This window comes from Delphinapterus leucas, chromosome 17, assembly GCF_059928025.1.
Source record: "Delphinapterus leucas isolate spDelLeu-1000000601 "Yukka" chromosome 17, BTC_Dleu_Yukka2, whole genome shotgun sequence".
NCBI lineage: Eukaryota > Metazoa > Chordata > Mammalia > Artiodactyla > Monodontidae > Delphinapterus > Delphinapterus leucas.
This window is the reverse complement of record NC_143145.1, coordinates 9,943,649-9,965,120: the sequence shown is the minus strand read 5'-3', so window position 1 is coordinate 9,965,120 and position 21,472 is coordinate 9,943,649. Positions and strand designations below refer to the sequence as shown.

Sequence of the window (21,472 nt, the reverse complement as noted above, 5' to 3'; positions counted from 1 at the left end):
TAAGATATTTCTCATTATTTCTTTAAACAAGAAGTTTATTAAGCAACAAAATGCTTGACTTGAAGGGAAAACTATGTAGGACTCATTTCTTTTACAGTAATTTATCCCTACTTAAAGACTGATTGCCCTATATGTTTATTTCATTATCTGATTGGATTTATTTTCATTTTTGTAATACACACACACACACAAAGTTTGATCTTAAAAAGAAAGAAGAAAAGTCTTCTTAGACTTTCAGTCTTTTAAGATTTTTTAGGAAGAACTAGAGCAGCATATAATCTAGGGATAATTATTGTATACTACTGCAGCAAGACTCATCCAATTGCTCTACTTAATGTCCCATGAATTATGATGTTTTTCAGTCTGGCTGGTGGGAAAAGACACTATTCCCAGCCCTGTGTGAGCGCTGGGCACTAATCCTTTCAGATGGTTCTTTCCCAAGCATTGCTTAGCTTCCTCACATGCATGCACTGATCGGACCCCCTGCAGATCTCTGAGCTTTTCTCTGTCTCTGCAACTCTCTTCTCTCTGGTAGTGAGTCCTACAAACTCTAGCCACCTTGGTCCCCCCAGATTCTCGGCTCTGTCTCCTCAAATCCGGGAGTTGTACAGGGTTCCATGTGTGTTCTTCCAACCTGAGCCAGTCTGAAAACAAGATCTCTTAAAGCAAGATACATGGGACTTTCCTGGCTGTCCAGTGGTTAAGACTCAGCACTTCCACTGCAGGGGTGTGGGTTCGATCCCTGGTCAGGGAACTAAGATCCCACATGCCACGTGGTGTGGCCACAAAATTTAAAAAAAAAAAAAAAAGAACAAGATACAGCTCTGGCAATCACAGGGCTCACTTAATTTGCTTCTTGCTTTTCAGGGATTGCTGTCCTTCAATACCTGATGCCCAGTGTCTTGAAAACTATTGTTTCACTATTTATTTATTTATTTTTAAGCTGTTTCAGGTGGCAAGGCAAATCTTGTCTCTTCTACTCCACTGGAAATACATCTTTTTTAAAAGGAAAACTATTAAATAGACTGTGGGCTCTGTCCCGTGCTGGGCCCTTAAGGTAATGTTGAAAACTATACAATACTGTCTTTTCTCCTTAAAGCAATTTATAAATTTGAAAGGTTGGAAAAAAATGTTCTAGTTAGATAAATAAATTATAGAAAGGATGGAGTGAGGGTACTAAGATGATGCCTTAAGGATATGTGAGCTGGCAGGAAGTAATCTGAAGGGATTGGGTCTACTTGAAAAAGAGAGGCTTGCAGCTGGCTAGGACCTGAATTCATGGGGGAGAAATGGCAGAAAATGCCAGGATACAAAGACGCAGACGATCATCCTTCTAGGGAAAACTGGTGCTCAGGGACCCTTTAAAACCATAGCGTACTCTGATTGCTCTTGCAAATACAGTCGACTAGTCATTCAAATGTGCCAGAGCATAGACCAAAGGGGCTCGATTGTAAAATGAAGATCTTCCCATTGAGCCTCCCGAGAACCACATTCTGGTGTTTGAGATATTGGGAATGGTTTGTGCACATGCCTGTCATTCACTTTACAAACCTACGTCTCTTCGCTCCCCTCTTAGACTACCTCTCAAATCGTAGTTGGGACACGGCTTTCTTCACGGTCGTTTCCTGTATCTTCACTCTTTTTTAGTAATTGGCAAGCTCCAGTTCAGAAATAAACTATACTTTATACCATATATGATGACAGCCCCTCATGTTTATGTCACGTCATCCGGCTTAATCAACTGCTTCTGGCCTGAGAACCGTTTCTCACGGGTGAGGTGGAAAGGTCCGGTATCCAGATGAGGAAACCAAGGCTCTGAGAGATGAAGTGATTTGCTTGGGGACACACACTTGTGAGTGATGGGAGGTGGTTGTGCAGATTAAGCCTTTTAGAAGGTTTGAATGTTTGATTCCTTCTAGTTTGGTAGACAAATCCTTAGGGAGAGAAGCACCCCCATATATGTCAGGATGGCAAATGGTGGGTCAAACCAGGTTGCTGTAGTAGCTGGTGATGCAGAGAGTCCAGATGCCCACATTTTAGGCCAGTGGGTTTCCTGCACCTGATGGGATGTTGGGAGCTGGCGAACTTTGTCTGTCAATAGGCCAGATAGCAAACATTTTTGGCTTAGTGGGCCACACCACCTCTGTTGTATCTACTCAACTCTACCGTTGTATTATTATACAAGCAGCTGTAGACATTGCTAACACATGAGTGTGTCTGTGCCCCAATCAAACTTTATTTACAAAACAGGTGGCAGGTGGAAATTGGCCTGTGGCCATAGTTTGCTGACCCCTGGGCAAGATGATCCTTCGTCTGTGGGAGGAAAATATTAAAACTTGGACTCATTTATTTTATCTCACTTTTTAACATTTCTATTTTATGAGTATGTTTCATAATGTACATGGTATGTTAGTACAGTGGTATCGGTATGTAACTTATAAATATATATTGATGGTGCAAGCTCTAAACCTTTTTACTTAGTAAATAAATCGCAGCTGACATTTAATCAGCAGATACTTTGCGTAGGTGTTGCTCTAAACACTTTACATGGATTAATTCACTTAATCCTCACAACAACCCATCAAGAAGCTATTACTTTCATCCTTATTTTGCGGAGGCACAGAGATGAAGCTATGTGATCCAGAAGCTTACCCACCCCTTTCTTAGGACGGGGAAATCCATGCGTGATGTGGTCCTGAGTTTGGGAGTTCAAGTTTGGGGCCAAGGGTATATATCAAGTGTTGATTCAGAGGTCCAGATTAGCACTTCACAAACACCAACTTCATGTCAAACCACACGTTAGAAACTCAATGTTTGCCACCTCATCTAGGTAGGCACTGCAAGAACATGATATTCTTTAATTCCACAATCACTGTGTGAAGAAGGTATTATTCTTCCCACTTTACAGATGAGGAAGCTGAGGTTCAGAGAGAGTATGAACGGATTCAAGATTCTACTGCTACCAAGTAAAGGGGCTCAATTGGGAGTGAAATCCAGCATTTGCCTAACTCTAAATGTCTGATTCTTGGCCAACTTACTGCCCCTTGGGACACTCCTCATGCCCTCCAAACTGAGAAGTTCTCAGGGAGCTGGTGTCCCACAGAGTCTACAAAATCGGAGCCCACTCATTACTTGGTGGGAGAGTCCCAGAGCACATGGTCTGCCCCACACAGCCCTGAAACCAGAGCCAGTCCCATCCTGCTCAGGACCTCCTTAGGAACAGCCTGGTTCTCCCCTAGGGACGGAGCCTGGATTCATAAGTATGAGCTCAGGAATAAGCCAGATATGGTTTGAATTGCAGTACTAAGTCTTAATAACTGAATTAATAAGGGAAGGACAGAAAGGGAGGAAGAATGAAGAGAAATGAGAAAGAATGGAAGCCAGGCATGAGTAGCACTGAGCAAGCTACTTTCTGAGCCTGAGTTTCATTACCTACAACATGGAGATGGTCATAGCATCCTCCACATATCCTGAAGATTTAATGATGTTATGCATATCAAGTAGATGCTCTATATCTGGGGTCAGAGGTGAGGCTTTCTGTCCTTTTCAGAACATTTCTCAGACCAATTCTGGGGCCAAGGTGAGATAACAGAGAGCCTTTCCTCCACCACACATTGGAGGGGGTCTCAGAGAATAAAAACCTACCCAAGGTCTTCAAGGTATAGGGTTGGCTGGGGCCTACTGGGACGTCCCAACTGTCTTCCCTCCTGACCCAGAACTTATATCCCAATATGTGAAGATCTGGGTCATGGCTTAACAGAGCCAAAGACTGTCCTTTGCCTGACCCCCTAAACTGACCCCAAGGCCCAGGGCCAGACTAGTAGCTGTGTGGCCAAGAGAGGGTCAGACTTACAATATGATGGTGAGTGTCCTGTTGGGATACCTCCTGAGTTTGTGATGCTCTGGGCATTTTCTATACCACTTTGATTTATGTTTAGCTGTTGTTTTCTGCGCTTGTGGTTTACTAGCTTCCTTCCTTCCTTCTATTTCCTCTTTCTTCCTTCCTTTTTCTCTCCTTCCCTCCTTCTTTTCTTTCTTCCTTCCATCCTTCCTTTTCCAGTGCAGCGAACGTTGAGCGATAACTGTGCCCTGCCTTATGTTGGAGATAACAGCACATTCTGCTCTAGGGCTTTAAGACGAGTTACAGGAAATGAGAAGGGAAGAGAAGGAAAAGGGAAAGAGGAAAGTGGATGGAGGGGAAAGTGCAGAAGAAAGAAAAGGAGGAGGGAGAATAAGGAAGAGAGAAACGGGAAGGAGAGGCAGAGGAGCGAGCAGGAAGGAGGCAGAGGGAGAAGCAGAAGATACAGGAGAGGCAGAGGAGGGAAGACGGGCCTCTGGAGTGCTAGCATGTCTAAGGCCCTCAGCCAGTCCTGTTCATCTGGAGCTGTGGAGATACCTAAGCCCCAGTCTCGCCAAGGGGAGCTCGTGAATAAATACCTCTGGGTAGGAGCAGATATCTGTAAACACAGCTGAGGAATTGAAAGTCAGGTTCTTCAAGGGTATCGACTTGTCAAAATCACACCACAGCTGCGGATTAAGAAAAAAAAGAACAACAAGAAACAAACAAACAAAAAAAAACACAGGAACAACAAAGTCAGTGTAAGCTGGAGACGGAGTCCTCTGCTACCGCTCTTGGGTTTCGGCAAATGCCTGGAGCAGGCCAGGCCCTAGAGGGGCTTGATTTCAGAATTCAGTGCCAGCTGGGATTTTTCCTTTCATTTTAAAGAAAGTACTGGCTCAGAAAAAACATCTGCAAGCCAGTCACGAAACCTGGGTAAGACTGCTCTGTTGACCCCCTCCCAGAGGGTCACTGGAGTGGGGCTTTGAAGAGAGAGCCAGGTGGCAGGAGAAAAGGTCTGGGGAACACTCACAGCCTGTCTCCACGTCAACAGCTGGGCAGATTCGAGGGATCCAAGGGGGCACGCTTTCCAGAAAGACGCTTAGTGTCGGGGAGGTGGGCATTTCCTAGGCCAGAAATTGCTGTAGGAGATTCTGTGGCACTCAGAAAAGCATAGCTACCGGTGGCCGAGTGCCCGTGCTGTGCCAGATACTTTGTACAAAAAGGCCTCACAACCACCTTGTGATGTAGCTACTACTTTTATCCCCATTTTACAACTGAAAAATATGAAACTCTGAGAAGCAAAGTAACTTGTCCAGGGTTGCCAAGCTGGTAAGTGGTGGAGCTGAGATTTGAACGCAGGTCTATCTGACCCCAAAGCCTCTGAACTTCCACTCCACTGTGGCACGGTTGGCCCCAGAAGTAACCCTGACCTAGAGTCACTGGGCTTATTTCCAAATCCTGCACCCCAGAAACATCTGATTCATCAAGACTTGAGATCCTGGCTACGACTTGGCAGTCTGTGATCAATGATCCTAAGTACTTCCATTTTCAATTGCCATAATCTATAAAATGTTCATTAGGTGATATATTTAATTAGATCATGGTTTCCCTTTTCTTTGGGGATTTCCCTCTTTCTTCATAGACTCCTTTACTACAAGGCCAACCGCAGAGCTTGAGCAACATATACTCTAAGTAATTATTGAGCCAGTTTGGACAATGGATTTCAGGCAGTATAAACCTCCAACACAGGGGCTGACAATTGTGGGGTTCACAGTTCGGGTCCCTGAACACTTGGAGACCCTCCCTTAGGCCCAAAGGGCACAATGATGGTTTCAGCCCCAAGACGATGCCTCAACTAGCCTCCCTCAATGTTCAAAACCTGGGATCAGATAAATCTCTCCTAAAATCTAGATCCCTAAATCATGGACAACACGGACTATTTGGATAGACACAGATAATGCCTAGAGCGACTATGTTACCATTCTAGAGAGAAAATGAAATCATTAAAGCGTGGATCACCAAATTAAAACAATGATAAATACGGCAGTTGGAGATTCATCCGAGTTCGATGTGTCACATCCAATATGAACTCTTAGAACGTCATAGGTAAGATGCTCAACCTTCCTGAAATGCAATTTCCTCATATGTTACATGGGAACAATAATACCTACCTGTGGCACACAGTAGGTGCTCAATAAATAAATGACAGCTATTTATTCCCATTCCCCAACTCCCACTCCCAGAGATACAATTTGGCATATGAGAACGAGTGTGAGTCATGGAGTCAGACAGACCTTAGTAGCAAGTTATTTCATGTCTCTGAGCCTCAGTTTCCTCAGCCATAAAGTGGGGATAATGAGACTTACCTCACGGGGTTTATGTGAGGATTAAACATGAAAAACACATACAGCTCCACCTTCAGTGCATGGCACATAGCAGGTGGGAACTTAATAAGCAGTAACTCTTATTTACGATTATGATTCACTGGCCACTGGAAGTACAGAAACTTAAGGGCGTTTGGAGCTCCTTTAGAGCAAATAAACTCCGCCACTGGGAAAAAGACAGTTTTCCACCAGGAAAATGCACAGTTCTGACAGTTTAGCCACATCTTCCTTCTCTAACCCTGAGCTTGGGGCTGGACCAAGCACATGAAGATAACTAGTACCAAGGAAGGCAAGGTAAGAAGCTGCAGGTTCCGTAAACTCTTAATTCCTGCTACACACTAGATACCAAAGGGCTTGGAATGCTTACGATATTTACGATGGCGCCCAGGAAATTAATCAAGATGGACGCAAAGATGATGACATTCCTGGCCAAATAGGTCTCGTTAATCCAACAGCAAGTTTTCCGGAGGACCAGGGGCAAACACTTATAATCCTCCGCTGTGGTGATGAGGACCAAAGCCGAGTGCAGCATAATCAGGATGGAAAACTGGATGGCCATTGGCATCACCCTGCAGGGAAACACAGAACGTTGGGTCACGTGGCATTGATCGTGTGATCCCCTCTCGATGAGCAACTCTGGCAATCACATTCATGATCGCCCTTTCCCTCTCCTTGCACCCCGTAATTCCTCTAAAGCTCTGTTTGTTCAAGAAAAGGGCTATTAACAGAAGACTTTTTAAACCGATTAAATCCATCCCTAGAATATTCTATTGAGAAACTTTGCAATGAGCATCAAACATCTGGCTTGATCTATTGCTTCTGCCCATTTTTTCCCACTTCTTGTCTCGTTCCTCTTTCTCACTAGGCCGCTGCTGCCAAGGCAACACACCATTGGAATTCTATCCCAGCACTCTGGCTGTGGGAGAGACCCACACGCACTTTCCCCTTCAAGGTGGGTTTTAGGAAGCATTCTCCCTCTGGGCTGCTCTGATGCCAAGAACTGAACTTGGCACCTCTGCACGTTGCTCAGTTTCCTTAGTGATCATCACAGTTTGCAAAGACTAGACTATGTGCTGTGTGGGACATGGGTATGTAGAGCTCATACTTGCCCAAGGCTTCAACATCACAACCAACTCTACATCTCAGGCTTCAAAGCTCGGTCCTGTGGTAGCTCCTGCCTATTGGGCACCTCTGTTGGGTGTCAGGCGGTGATCTAAAACCCCATCTCTGGAGGCATCTGCTTCTTCTCCTTATCAGCCAACTTATCACCAGGATTCTCCCTGGGAATTTATCCCTTGCTCTCTATTCTCTGTCCAGCCACTTGTGTCCTTGGCTGGCACCTGTCATTTCTCTACCTCTATTTTAGCCAAACAACTGCTGCATGTTACATGGTGCCTTAATGGACACGGTGGGAGATTTTATATCCGTTCCTTCCTCTAAAAAGTGAAGCTCATTCATTTGGCTTTAATGTGTTGACTGGAGCTCAATAAATGTACATTTAGTGAATGAAGTTGAACCCACCTTCTTCTAATGCTACCTCTTCTTATCCTCTTGCCGGAATTTTCTTATTATTAATAACACTAGCGTGAGTACTGTATTGAACTCTGATTATGTGCTAGGCACTATGCTAATCACTTTATATACAATACCTCATTTCCATTCCTCAGAACAAACCTAAGAGGTCTTTTGATCTCTTTTTTCACATGAAGATTTAAGGCTCAGAGAGGAGTAACTTCCCAGGGGTTACTGAGTTGGTAAGTGTTAGAGCTAGGATTTAAAGTCCACTCTGCTATTCTAATCATTTTGGTGAGTAATGTATGTCCCATATTTGCAGCAATCTTTTTTGCTTCTGTGGTTTCATTGTGACATTTATTCGTTCAACAAGCTTTCTTCCTAGGTAGGCATCAGGGGTACCAGGACGAGAGACACATCTTGCCCATCTTCTAGGAGATCATGATCTAGAGGGGAATATGGATATACAAATGATGAACTATTATATTTTATGTTATGATATAGAAAAGGTTATAAACAAACATCTTTTAGAAAATAAGAAAGGAAATCAAGGAAGGCTTCACAGAAGAGGTGACATAGGGGTTAGGTCTTGGAGGTTGAAGAGAAGGAGTTTTGGGAGGAAAGACTGGGGAATGTGAACAAAGTAACAGAAGAATGGGAGTGACCAGTGTGTTTAGAGTTTTTCAGTGAGCCAGGTGGTGAGGCTTTGGGACTGGAGAACAAGTGGTCCAATAAATGCTGTGCGAGAGAGCTCTGCCTGTAGGCAATGCACTGATATTTAAGATGTCTAATCAGGGAAGGACATGATCATACCTGTGAGTGTGAAAGACAACTGTGGTGGGAGGTGGTGGGACTGAAGAGGAGAGAAAGTATTTAGAAGGTTAAATAGTTGAGGCCTGAATTAACAAGGAAGGGACATAGGGTAACAGCACTGATAATTGGGATGTTCAAGGAACTATGTGGAGGTAATCTTTATTTATTTATTTTTGGCTTCATTGCTGCGCAAAGGTTTTCTCAAGTTCTGGTGAGCAGGGGCTGCTCTTCATTGCAGCGCATGGGCTTCTCATTGAGGTGGCTTCTCTTGTTGCAGAGAACAGGCTCTAGGCATGCGAGTTTCAGTAGTTGTGGCTCGTGGGCTCTAGAGCGCAGGCTCAGTAGTTGTTGCGCATGGGCTTCGTTCCTCTGCGGCATGTAGGATCTTCCGGGACCAGGGCTCGAACCCGTGTCCCCTGCATTGGTAGATGGATTCTTAACCACTGCGCCACCAGGGGAGTCCCTATGGGGGTAATCTTAATAAGTGTTTTATATGTGTGTGTAGGGGGGCTTTTGGGAGAGGTAAGTCATTATGAGCAACATGAATGTTTTCACCATCTTACCTGGGTTAAGTGCAGGAAGAAAAGCTAGTCTACAGAGGTAAAGGGTGATGCATTTGATTTTGAGCCAGTTGAATTTTGGGTGCTTGTGGATCCTCCAGCTGGAGACATCTAGATGTCTAGGCAGCTAGAGGGATGGTTCTAGCCCTCTGGGTTCGGAGCATGTAGGCGGTGGTTGAAAAATCTGAGATTGGAGAAAACTGCCCAAAGAGAGTGTGCAGAGTAAGAAATAAGAGGACCAAAGGTGAAGCTACGGGAGAAGCCAATGGGCCAGAAGAAGAGATGGCATCAAAGGGAATTTAGGAAATGTAGTCAGTACACAGGAGAGCAGGAGTGCACGGCATCATGAGAGCTGGAGGGTAAGACATTTAAAGGACGGAGTAACCAAGACTGCCAATTTCCTCTGCGTGGTCAAGCATCATGGAGGCTGGAAAGTGACTTCTCCTACAGCCCAGCTATCATTGTTGGAGGGTTTTTGTTGTTGTTGTTGTTTTTAATGCTTGCACAGTTTTGATTTTATGGATCACCTTGATAGGAAATCTCTGCAGGTGTTTTAGATAAGAACAGAAGGTCTGTGTAGCAGTGGGTTCCCAGAGGGCCCTACACAGATGGGTAACTTCCCCCCGCACAAGCTGGAAAAACACTCCCTGACAACACACCATTATTCCTGGGCACCCAGGGGAAGCAAATGACAGAGAATGCAGGTGGATTGCTTTGTCAGGCACTCCCAGGAGAGAAGGGGCCAATTCCAAGGCTGAGATGTGTCTCAATACTGTGAAGCAGCCATCGAGAACACAAATATCTTGTTCCAACGCGAAGGAAGGAGCAAATCAGGCCAAGGTTGAGTCTGAAAGCCGCCCAGCAGGAGACTCAAACTCTCTCATGGTCACGGCCGCCATCCAGGTAACCTACAGACCTTCACATGGCGCACCGGCCTAGAAGGGTGCCCCTGGTTCTCACTGCTTCCTTTTCTCCTTCTCCACCTCTTGTACGCCATGGGCAAATCCTCAAGCACATGCCCTACATGCTGTGCTACTCCTACCTCTGTATTTTCTCACTCTCTGGGGGGTGGGGGGTGGGGAACATCCTGGTCATCCTTCAAGGCTCGGTCTTTCTTTGGATTCTTCCAAGACACCTGGCATAAGGCTAAGTACACAGAAAGTGCTCAATAAATACTCACTGACTTTTCCTTTGTGTGGGGAGAGAAGACTGTTTCTCCTCTCACCAGCCTTCTTAGGCTGTATTGCCATCTGCACTGCCAGCCCCTCTGCCTGCCCTTCTGCTGCGTCCTTTTCAAGCAGGAAGAAGGGCCAACCCTCCTGCTTGGAGTGCCTACAGGCAGAGCTCTCTCGCACAGCATTTATTGGACCACTTGTTCTGGAGTGTTCAGTGGACCTGGTTCTCACCAGAGGGCAGTGTCGCTGTTAAAGGTCAGTGTTTATGGGAAGTTCAGATGCTTGTCGTCTCTTCCTCCTTGACCTTCCCTGTGGGAAGAGGCTTGGTCATCTCTTCCCCTTGACCAGGCCACCTCTTCCTTTAAGCAAGGAAGCTCAGGTTGCCCCAGGAAGTCCTGATGGGCAGGAAGTGAAAGGCAGGCAAGAGCAAAGCCCTGTGGATTTGAACCTGTAGCTCTGAGACATAACCAGTAACGCACCTTGGGCAAGGTACCATTCTTCTGAGCATCTTAGTTTTTAAAGTTTTTGGTGCATCTTATTTTAGTCTGCAAACCTGGGATTTTTAAGTCCACCTCTTAAAGGAGGCTCTGAGGTTAAAGTAATAAAGCAATGTAATGCTTAGCACATAATAAGAACTCAAGGAAACATTCATTTTCTTTCTCTATTCATGGTGAAAATCAGGAAACTTAAAGGCATCTTAAAGATGTCTGGGAAGAGTATTAACTGCAAGACACTTTCTAAGCAAGGTACTGGCGCTATGTATAAAATTCCTCTGGAAATCTCTGCAGCAGCTCTTCAGCGTTCATTTATTTCTGCACACATAAACATTATAACATTAGACTGTAATTTTTATCTAATTATAGAGCTACTCAGGCATCCAGGGATTCTGAATTTGCTTTTGCATTGTTGGTGTACATAAGAGGCAAGGGAACCTTTCATTTCTGAAATCAAATCTGAAAAAGAATGGCAAGCGATCTGCGAACAGCTCTATCCAAATCATTTCTAGATGTTAAGTTCTAATTTACCCTCTGCAGTGTGTCTTTAAAGCAGGGTCTGGGTTGGTACCATGACTGGAGGTTTGCTGGGGAGGCAGGGATCTGGGGGGATGAGCGAATAGCCTCTAGCAGCTTGTGGTGCATTCAGAAACAGAAATGCAGACTGAAAGATGACCCTGGACTATCCTCGAGAATCTGCAAAGAGCCTGCGAGTCCAATAGTGCATTTGATCCTGTATCATCCCTGAGAAGTCAGTATTTGTAGCCTCTTCATTAGGTGAAAATATGGTGACTCAAGAAGGGAAGGGGAACTAGGATTTATCAAAATAGGTATGGTTCATTTAATTCTTACAGCAACCCTGGGAAGTTGGCATTGTTATTCCCATTTTACAGATGAGAAAACTGAGGCTTCAGAGAGGTCAAGTACAGACACATAGCCAGTAAGATGCATAGTAAGTAGATCTATTAATATCCAGGTCCTCTTTCTTTCCTCTCTATCTGCCTTCTCTTGCTTGCTCCCTCTCTCTTTTTCCCTTTCCCTCCTACCTCTTCCCTCCCTCCATCCCTCTGTCATTACCATGCATGCAGACTTAGATACACTGTTCTATAATTACAAAAGGTATTGTCTGGCCTTTCCTCAGTTTCCCCTTCTGGGAGAGGAACAGCTGCACGCATGTGGAAATTAAAGGAAAGCGCTAGGCAAGCACTATCTTTCTTTGCCAGGGTCCATTAATTTTTGCTTTGGGGGCTGGGAATTAGCTGTGGTCATATGAGCAGAGATTGCCTCGTCTGCTACAAAGTCCATGATGGAAGAAACGCGAGTGAAAGTCACCTACCATCTGTTCAGTCTCAGAGAATCAATCAGAAACAAAGTGAGTTGGAGGGGAAATGAGCTCACAGTAAAGAAAGCTTGGGCTGTGTCTGGGGCCCACAGGCTGCTCAGTTCCCGCTACATGTGGGCTGTGTGGTCAGAGCTCAGCTTTGACGTTGTCTTCACTATCAGTTTTTTCTCTTCACTGAGCAAGTGAGGTTGGGGTGCTGGCTGGTATTTTAGCTCCTGGCTTCAGCTTGTACCCCACAGTCAGAGGGACTCCATCAAGCCAGCTGCTAGGCGAGGTTCCAGATCTCTTCCCCCGAACCCAGGAATTGGGCATCAAGGTGGCTCATCTTCCTTGGTCACCCCTTCTGGGAAGGGGGCTGGGACCCCTTCTCAAGTCCAGATCCTCAGGTCCATCCTGGGTTCCTCCTCCTGTCTCATCCCCCACACCTGGTCAGTCCTGGGAACTGTCAACCCTCCATCCTAAATACCGAGCCAATTCGTCCTCTCTGGTTCACTCCACTGCCACTATCTTGTCCCTATTATTTGTTGCCTGGAGTTTTCCAATCCCCTCCCAGATGGTCTTCCCAGGTCCAGACCTGATCCCCTCCTATCATCATCCAGTGAGACCCTTCTAAACACAAATCCAATCATGTCACTTCTTGGATTAAAAGGCTTCAATGAAGTCTTCTCTGCCAGCCAGTCACAAATCCTCCACAAGGCTAACAAACCCCTCACCTCCAAAACACCCAGTTTCCAGCCCTTCCCACTCCCCTCCTTCTCAGTCCTCTCGCATAACCGGGAGAGTCCTTCAGGACGCGGCTGAGGTGTCAGTGTCACCTCCCCTGGGAAGGCTGCCCTGATCCCTCCACCTCACCGCACTCCTACACAGCCCATGCCACCCTTTCCCCATCCTCAGTGGTAGCACTATATTATAGCTGTTCAACTCATTTCTTTCCCCCAAGTAGGCTGTAAGCTGTATGATGCCAGGGACTGTGACTGTGTGGCCCCAGGGTCCAGCACAGACAGGCACATAGCAAGTGCTCACAGGATGTTTGTTGGGAATGTCAACGCCCTGTGCTCCTGGAGTCCAGAGGGAAGCGTGCACCAGATATGACCACATCCTCACCCTCACTGGCAGGAGTGAAGCGGGGAGTCAAGGAAGTTTCGGTAGATCTGGCAAAAGACCCTACAAACACCCACAGCTTACCACCCTGAGACCATCCTTTTTCCCAGGACCCTAGTCCACACATGGCTCTTGGGTGGTCAGGAAACCCATTCTCCTGTGGCATACCCTGGTACCCTGTCCTGATTTATTCATTGCCATAGCATTTACAAATCTACATGCATAGCATATACATATCTACATGCATACCATAGACATATCTACATATGTATCTACATACATAGCATATAAGTAGCTACATTTATAGCATATATATACATATAGACACATGCATACATTTTAATTATTTCTTTGTCTCCTTCCACTAGATTATAAGGCTCAGAAGGGAAGGGTTTTTTTTTTGTTCTTGTTGTTTTTGTTTTGTTTTGTCTTTGTCTTGTTTTTTGTATTTTTTGTTCAGTGACATAACCCCAGCATCTAGAACAGATCTGGCTCACACTAGGCAAGGTTTCCCCAGTTCCATTTGGAAGAGGTACCTGGTCCTTCCTTCTCTCTCTCATTTAAAACTTTTTTTAAAAAACTGTAAAATGAACCATAAATACAGAAAACCACATAAGTATCACTTAATTAGTTATTTTAAAGTGTCTGCCTTAATAAAGGTCACTCAGTTCACGAAACAGAACTTCCTGGGGCATTCTGAAGGTCCATCCACGTCCCCTGTTCCAGGCATAATCCTCTCTCCCATCCCGTTAACCACTTTCCATTTCTTTATAGTTTTATCATCCTTTTTAGACACTACAGTTTAGTCTTGCCCATTTTTTGCTAAGTTTGATTTGTCTTCTAAGTCTTTAGAAAAAATCTACAGGTTCTCTCTTTATCTCATTCCTCACAATTTATTTATTGAAGAGTATGTGCCCTTGACCTGTAGTCTTTCCCACTGTCTGGATTTTACATTTTTTTCTTTTAATTTATTTTATTGAAGTATAGTTGATTTACAATGTTGTGTTAGTTTCTGCTGTACAGCAAAGTAATTCAGTTATATATATATATACTTTTCCATATTCTTTTCCATTTTTGGTTTATCACAGGGTATTGAATATAGTTCCCCTATATAGTAGGACCTTGTTGTTTATCCTGGATCTTGCTTTTGTATACTCATTCAATATCTTCTGTCCCCTGTGATTCTTGCAAATTGGGAACTGGATTCCTGGTCACACAGGTTTGGCCCCTTTGATAAGACTACAGACTTGTGTTCTTCCATCAGGAGATACATCTGTCTTTCCTTTTTGTGCTGTTAACTCCTAGATCCATTAATTCATTGAGAGTTGGAAAATGGTGATATTTTAATTCTATAATTTCTTTAAATTGTATTAGCTTGAATAATTTTATGATGTTTCCACTCACCTGATCTTGCAGTTCATGCAGGAAAGACAGAAAAAAAAATTGTTTCTTTCCCTTTTTTCACTAGTTTGCAATACAACAGATCAGTTCCCTATCATCCACCAAAGGTTATCAACCCTTAAAAATGTCATTATAAACTCATAAAGTTTAAAATATTTGCTGGTTTTTGATCAACTGTTTTAACAATGATCCACACTGGGGCTAAAATTATTCCATCTTTGGACAGTGGAAGCTTCTTCAATGCAGTTTCTGAGTCCTTTAGAGGTAACTAAGAAGCATGATGGCTTCTTCGCATTCTAGTAGGACAAGAGGTTCCAGGCCTATCTTGCACATTTCCTGTCCCAGCCGTAGAATCAAACATATCTCCAAAATTAAAAAAACAAAAAAAACAACTGCGATATGTTACTTCCAGACCACAATCTGGTCCCTAGTTATGCTCACGTATACTGCGTTGGAAATTCTTTCTAGGATTTCCCATATTTATATCTCCAATCCAGGATACCATCTTCCTTCTAGTTCTCATGTCTTCTTAAGCTCTTCTTGCTGTGAAAGTTTCTCAGACTTCCTTTGTCTTACTTTATTTTTTAACATCTTTATTGGAGTATAATTGTTTTACAATGGTGTGTTTGTTTCTGCTGTATAACAAAGTGAATCAGCTATACATATATATATATCCCCATATCTTCTCCCTCTTGCGTCTCCCTCCCACCCTCCCTATCCCATCCCTCTAGGTGGACACAAAGCACCGAGCTGATCTCCCTGTGCTATGCGGCTTCCCACTAGCTATCTATTTTACATTTGGTCGTGTATATGTGTCCATGCCACTCTCTCACTTTGTCCCAGCTTACCCTTCCCCCTCCCCGTGTCCTCAAGTCCATTCTCTATGTCTGTGTCTTTATTCCTGTCCTGCCCCTAGGTTCTTCAGAACCATTTTTTTTTTCAGATTCCATATATATGTGTTAGCATAGGGTATTTGTTTTTCTCTTTCTGACTTCCTTTGTTTTAAATGACCTTGACCGTTTTGAGGAGTACTGGTTAGATATGTTGTAGACTGTCTTTCAATTGGGATGTGTCTGATGTTTCCTCATGATTAGGTTATGGGTTTTGGGGAGGAAGACCACAGAGCTCATGGCATTCTCATCACAGCTCATCAACATGACATCACTGTTGACGTGAACCATTATCAGCTGGCTGAGGTAGTGTGTACCGGGATTCTCCATATACCCCGCCATCCACGCTGTGGAAGTCACTTTCACCATAGCCATGCTTGAGGAGAGGGGCTTAAGTTCCACCTCACTGAGCACAGAGTATCTACATAAATTACTTGGATTTTTCCCCATGGGAAATTTGTCTGTTCTTCACCTTTTATTTATTCATTCAACCATTTATTTACTTCAGTGAACCTATGGATATTTATTTTATATTTTGGGTTATAATCCAATACTATTTTATTTATTTTCTTGCTCAAGTTGTTCCAGCTCTGCTTCTAGGGAGCTTTCCCTGTGTCCCTTTGACATACTTCCATGTGTGTGTTTTAATATTTCCTTCTTTTCTGGCCCTAAATGATGTTCCAGGCTCCTCTTGTATATTTGCTAGCCCAGACTTAGAATCAGCCAGCTCTCCAAGGAGCCCTGGTTCCTTATATTGGATATGGATATTAGAAATCAAGATCAGGGTTGTGCTCATTGCTTGATGTGGTGTTACTACTGAGGCATCATTGCTCCTGGGCGTCCTCTGCTGACAGAGCAAGGACACACATATGTGTATTCTAATCTGTATCAATAAACATATCTGTGTTTATACAGACAGCCTATATCTAACTATAACTACAGTGAGCTAAACAAATTCATACTAACGTCTCCAACTCTAATCCTTTATCATATGGATCATTCTAGCGTTTTCTCCTTGCTTATCTGTAACCTTCTCCGTCAACAGTGAGGAACTTGACTCCCACAGTCTTCCATCCATTTACTTAACTGTTCAATTATAGCGCACATATACTGTGGTTCAGGTTGTTCACACATAGCTCCATGAGAAACACCTTTATCAGCTAATGCACAGCGCTACTGCACAGTTCTTTCTGCGTTTAGTCCTCAAGAGTCCACGCATCTCCAAAGCTACTTAGGAACCACCTTTTCTCCCCACCCCCCTCGGTGAGGTTGTTTCACACTTTTAATACAGTTATGTTCTTTTATCGCAGTCTGATTTCATCATGGGTTTCCCTGAACTCGTAAACAATTTAAAAACATTTGTATACACTAAGGTTTTCATTCTTTGTGCTGTAAAGTTCTATGGGATTTTACAAATGCCTAGTATCACGTATACACCATTACAGTGTCATCCTGAATAGTTTCACCACTCTAAAAACATCTCCTGGGCTTCGTCTATGCAATGATACTTTTCCTCCCCACTCCCCAAATAATATCCTCCTTCCCTTTGCATGCTCTCTGATTTTAACTGAGCATTTCATATGATTCCATTTTGTCTCCTTTCTTAGCATATCAATTTTATTTGTTTTAAAATTTTTTTAGTGTTTGCCCTAGAGTTTACAATACGCTTTTGAAATTAATCTAGGTCTACCTTCAAATTATACTGTAGCACTTCATGCGTAATGGGGGTACCTGAAAACAAAGCATCCCCAATTCCTCCCTCACATGCCTTATTGACGCTGCTGTCATTCATTTCACTCATCCATATGTATAACCACTAAATACATCATTATTGTTACTTTAAACAGTTATCTTTTAGATCAATTAAGAATATGAAAAAACTATTTTATTTAACTTCATTATTCCTTCTCTGATACTCTTCCTTTCTCTGCGTAGAGCAAGCTTCTGATCTACATCATTTTCCTTCTGTTTGAAGAACTATTTTTTTTTAAACATTTCTTGCAGGGAAGGTCATCTGGAAATGCCATTTTTACTTGTCTGATAAAGTCTTCATTTTTCTTTTGCTTTTGACTTCTAGGTTGGTGGCTCCAGCTCCGTTCTCTTCTTGCTTGCACAGTTTCTGATGAGAAGCACCGTGTAATTCTTCCTCTTCCTCTATAGGTAAGTAGTAACCCCCTCCCCACACGGCCCTGCACTGTGTCTTCCGTTAAGACTTTGTCTTTGGTTTTCTGCAATTTGAATATGACATACTTAAGTGTGTTATTTATTTGTCTGGTTATTTATTTATTGTATTTATCCTGCCTAGTGTTCCCTGAGGTTCCTGGTTCTGTGGTTTGGTGTCTGTCATTAATTTTAGAAAGTCTTCAGCCATTATTACTTCAAAGATGTTTTCTGCTCAGCTCTCCTTTTATCTCCTGCTGGTATTCCAATTACGCGTAAGTTACACCTTTTGGAATTGTCCCAGAGTTCTTGAATGCTGTGATTTTTAATTCTTTTTAATTTCATTTTTCTCTTTGCATTTCAATTTGGGAAGTTTCTATTGACCTATATGCAAACTCACTGATTCTTTCCTTGGCGTTGTTGAATCTACTGATGTGCCCATCAAAGGCATTCGTTATTTCTATTATGGTGCTTTTGAGTTCTAGCATTTCTTTTTGACTTTTCCTTAGAGTTTCCAACTATTGGGTTGGAATATATTGCCCATCTTTTCTTGCGTGGTGTCTACTTTTCCCATTGGGATGCTTGATATGGTAATAATAGTTATTTCAAATTCTCTTTCTGATAATTTCAACAGCTGTGTCATAACTTGAGTCTAGTTCTGATGATTGCTTTGTCTCTTCTTCCCTTTTGACACGACTTGTAATTTTCTGTTGAAACCTGGTTATATTGTATCAGGTAATAGAAACTGAGGTGAATACACCTTTACTGTGAGGACTTATAAATATATTAATCTGGCTAGAGGTTGGGCTATGCTTGGTGTTTGCAGTACCTGTATGTACCAGTGACTCCAGATTCTTCTTGTTTCCTTGTGTTTGAACCGAACTCCCCTAAATACTGAGAAAGAATCTGGGCCTTGCAATTCTTTCAGCCACAGCCCGCAAATAATATACTGGATTGTTGGTGTGGGGAGCAGGTGTGGGTCATGGGGCTTTGTCAATCCTTTAAATCTCCTTTTCGACTTTAAAATATTCTTCCTTTCCACCTTCTATTTCTCTTAAGGCATTATGTGCTATGTTCATGTGCCCTATGTTCCCTCGTATTAAGTCTTCATTTCTGAAATGTATCTTTCTTTTATTTTTATTTCCTTTTTGAACACTCTTCCCAAATCGCTAAGTTTTTTCTAATTCTGATTTAGGCTGTCATTTGATGTCTTAAGTCACATTAAGGGTTTCAGTTCTTTTTGAAATAGTAGGTTAATGTTTTGTTATATGTTGTAGGCACGTCTTTTTGGAGTGCTTTCATTGCCTATCAGGATATTAATCTACTTTTAATTCTTGTTTTTCTTATAATAGCTTATTATGGGATTGTCATCAATACATTTCGTTGCTAATTTTTGTGTAAAATTAACTTGGTTGAACATTTATAAAGAGGTGTTGTTTGGGATAGTTTATTTTTTAACTCCACAGAGACTTCTTTAGTTGTTTTCACATAGTATTCAAAACATGATGGCTAGATTCCCTTTCCACTTTTACTTGGACCCTCCCTTCTTCATTATAACCCTATTGTGAGTAATTTTTTTTTTTTTTTTTTTGTGGTACGCGGGCCTCTCACTGTTGTGGCCTCTCCCGTTGCAGAGCACAGGCTCCGGATGCGCAGGCTCAGCGGCCATGGCTCACGGGCCCAGCCGCTCCGCGGCATGTGGGATCTTCCCGGACCGGGGCACGAACCCGCGTCCCCTACATCGGCAGGCGGACTCTCAACCACTGCGCCACCAGGGAAGCCCTATTGTGAGTTATTTTGATTCTATTCATACAGTTCCTTCCAGGGCCCTATCCTGGGAGGGAGATTTGACTGGTCAGTTTTGGGAGTTCATAGTGTCTGACAATTCTAGCTCTTTGGACCTTAACTGCAGACCTTTGCGCTCACCTGACGTTGGATTGGGCAAACCCCCTCCCACTTTCAACTGCTTTTGCAATTTGGCCCATGGCTTCCCAGTGAGTATCTGTTGGCGATACTGGGGCTCTTTTCTTCCCAGATATGACAGATGCCTACTTGTTTCTTTCCAATTCCTCCCACACGGATGTTGATATCACACCCCATCTTGGGGCTCTTGGGAGATCGTCATTCCCATTTTTAAATTTATGGGTTTACCACATCACCTATTTTTGTTGTAAGTATGGTCCTTGAGGTTTTTGGTTTTACGCAGTTGCTCAGATATGTGGGAATTCTGAGAAATTCAGAAATGGACTACTTCTACCACCATCTTCCCTGAATCCCTTTTCCCCTTACACCCCTGCCAATCTGGAAAAGGTCAAGCATTGCCATTTCCTGACTGTTAGTTAACCTGAACGTCTTTCCTTCACAGAATCATGTTACAACCTTCCTCAAAAACCTTCAGGGTCTCCTTCCTGCTCCCAGATTCAATTCTAAATTCCTTACCAGAGCATGTGGACGCTGCCCTCCTGCAGGTTATCTCCCTTTTCAGCCATGGCACCCACCACATCCTTGCACAAATGCTTGACCCTTAAGTCTTCCATTTACTCACCGTGCTACAAACACGAGGTCGTTCACATCTCTGTGCTTTTGCCTGCACTGTTTCCTAAGCTGGGGACACTCTTCCACTCTTTCTCCCTCATCCTACTCAGCTCAAAGCATCACCCCTTGTGCCAACTTTCTTTAAACCACCTAGGCAGAATGAATCACTGATTTTGGCACAAAGCAGTTAAGTAATTAAAAGCACAGACTGTCTCTGTGTTCAAATCCCAGCTCAGCCACTATATAGATGAGGATTAGAATGCTGCCTTACTTATTGGTTATTTTTGAGGCTTTATTGAGACAATCTGTGCAAAGGATTTAGCACTTTCCTGGCATATAATAAATGCTCAGTAACTGGAAGCCATTATTAACGTCTATCTCCCACTAAATTATATCTTAGAAGATGCAGACTTCCTCTGGAAAAATTATACCATCCTCAAGGGCTAGCAAGTTGCTTTGCCTGTATTAGACATTTAACTAATATTTGTTGATGTTATTTTTTAACCACACGAAAGGGGGAAATTCCTGGTTAGTTTAGGGAGAAGGGAACATATCCGAGAAAAGAGGCAAGGGTTACCTTACAGTGCAGGAGAGAGGAAAAAACATGGTCATTGGACCAATCCAGAACCAGATTTAAATGCTGGCTCCGGCACCTAGAACCTGTATAATAAAAGTCTGTGTCTAATAGAGTCTTAAGAGTCCAGGCTGTGGAGCTAGACTTCCTGATTTTGAATCCAGGCTGTAACATGTTTCAGCTGTGAGACCTTGGGCAACTTATTCCATTACTCTGGGCCTCAGTTCTCTCCTCTTTCAAGTGAGGGTAATGACAGTACCTACCTCACAGGGTTGCCATGAGAATTAGGTGTGTCACTGTATATAAAGAGTTTGGATCAGGGACTGGCCACATAATTTTGCTTGTAGTATTATTAGAGTGCCAATTTTGCTGACCCTGGAAGCTATGATCCTGTATCTATGAACAACAAAGAGGTAATTAACAATGGGACAAGTTAATGGGGATGGAGGGACTTATACTTACTTTCTGCATTCATGGGTGCAATGTCAAATAAAAGGGAGGCCTACGTTGATTTTGGTGGTTGTTTTTATTAAGATTGGGAAAAAGCTCTTGTCTTGGTAGAGTAATGAGATTACTATGCAGCATAAGACAACCAGAACAGACTCTGATACTGTCAAATATTTTGCTATGAATTCTGGATCCCGTTATTGTAAATTCTGATCCCTTGAAAAGGTCAGTGGCTAGCTCCAG

The 21,472-nt window shown here is 43.2% G+C and overlaps 1 protein-coding gene across 1 annotated transcript in view; it reads right to left on the bottom strand.

Annotated features, from left to right (window-relative positions):
* Positions 1 to 21,472, bottom strand: part of ADCY8 (adenylate cyclase 8) — a 217,235-nt gene that overhangs the window by 54,189 nt on the left and 141,574 nt on the right. The window contains exons 10-11 of the mRNA XM_022554032.2: positions 6,593 to 6,794; positions 4,438 to 4,527 (exon numbers count right to left, since the gene is read on the bottom strand). Of these exons, the coding sequence (XP_022409740.2) occupies positions 4,438 to 4,527; positions 6,593 to 6,794 (292 nt within the window). The remainder of the gene's footprint in view (positions 1 to 4,437; positions 4,528 to 6,592; positions 6,795 to 21,472) is intronic.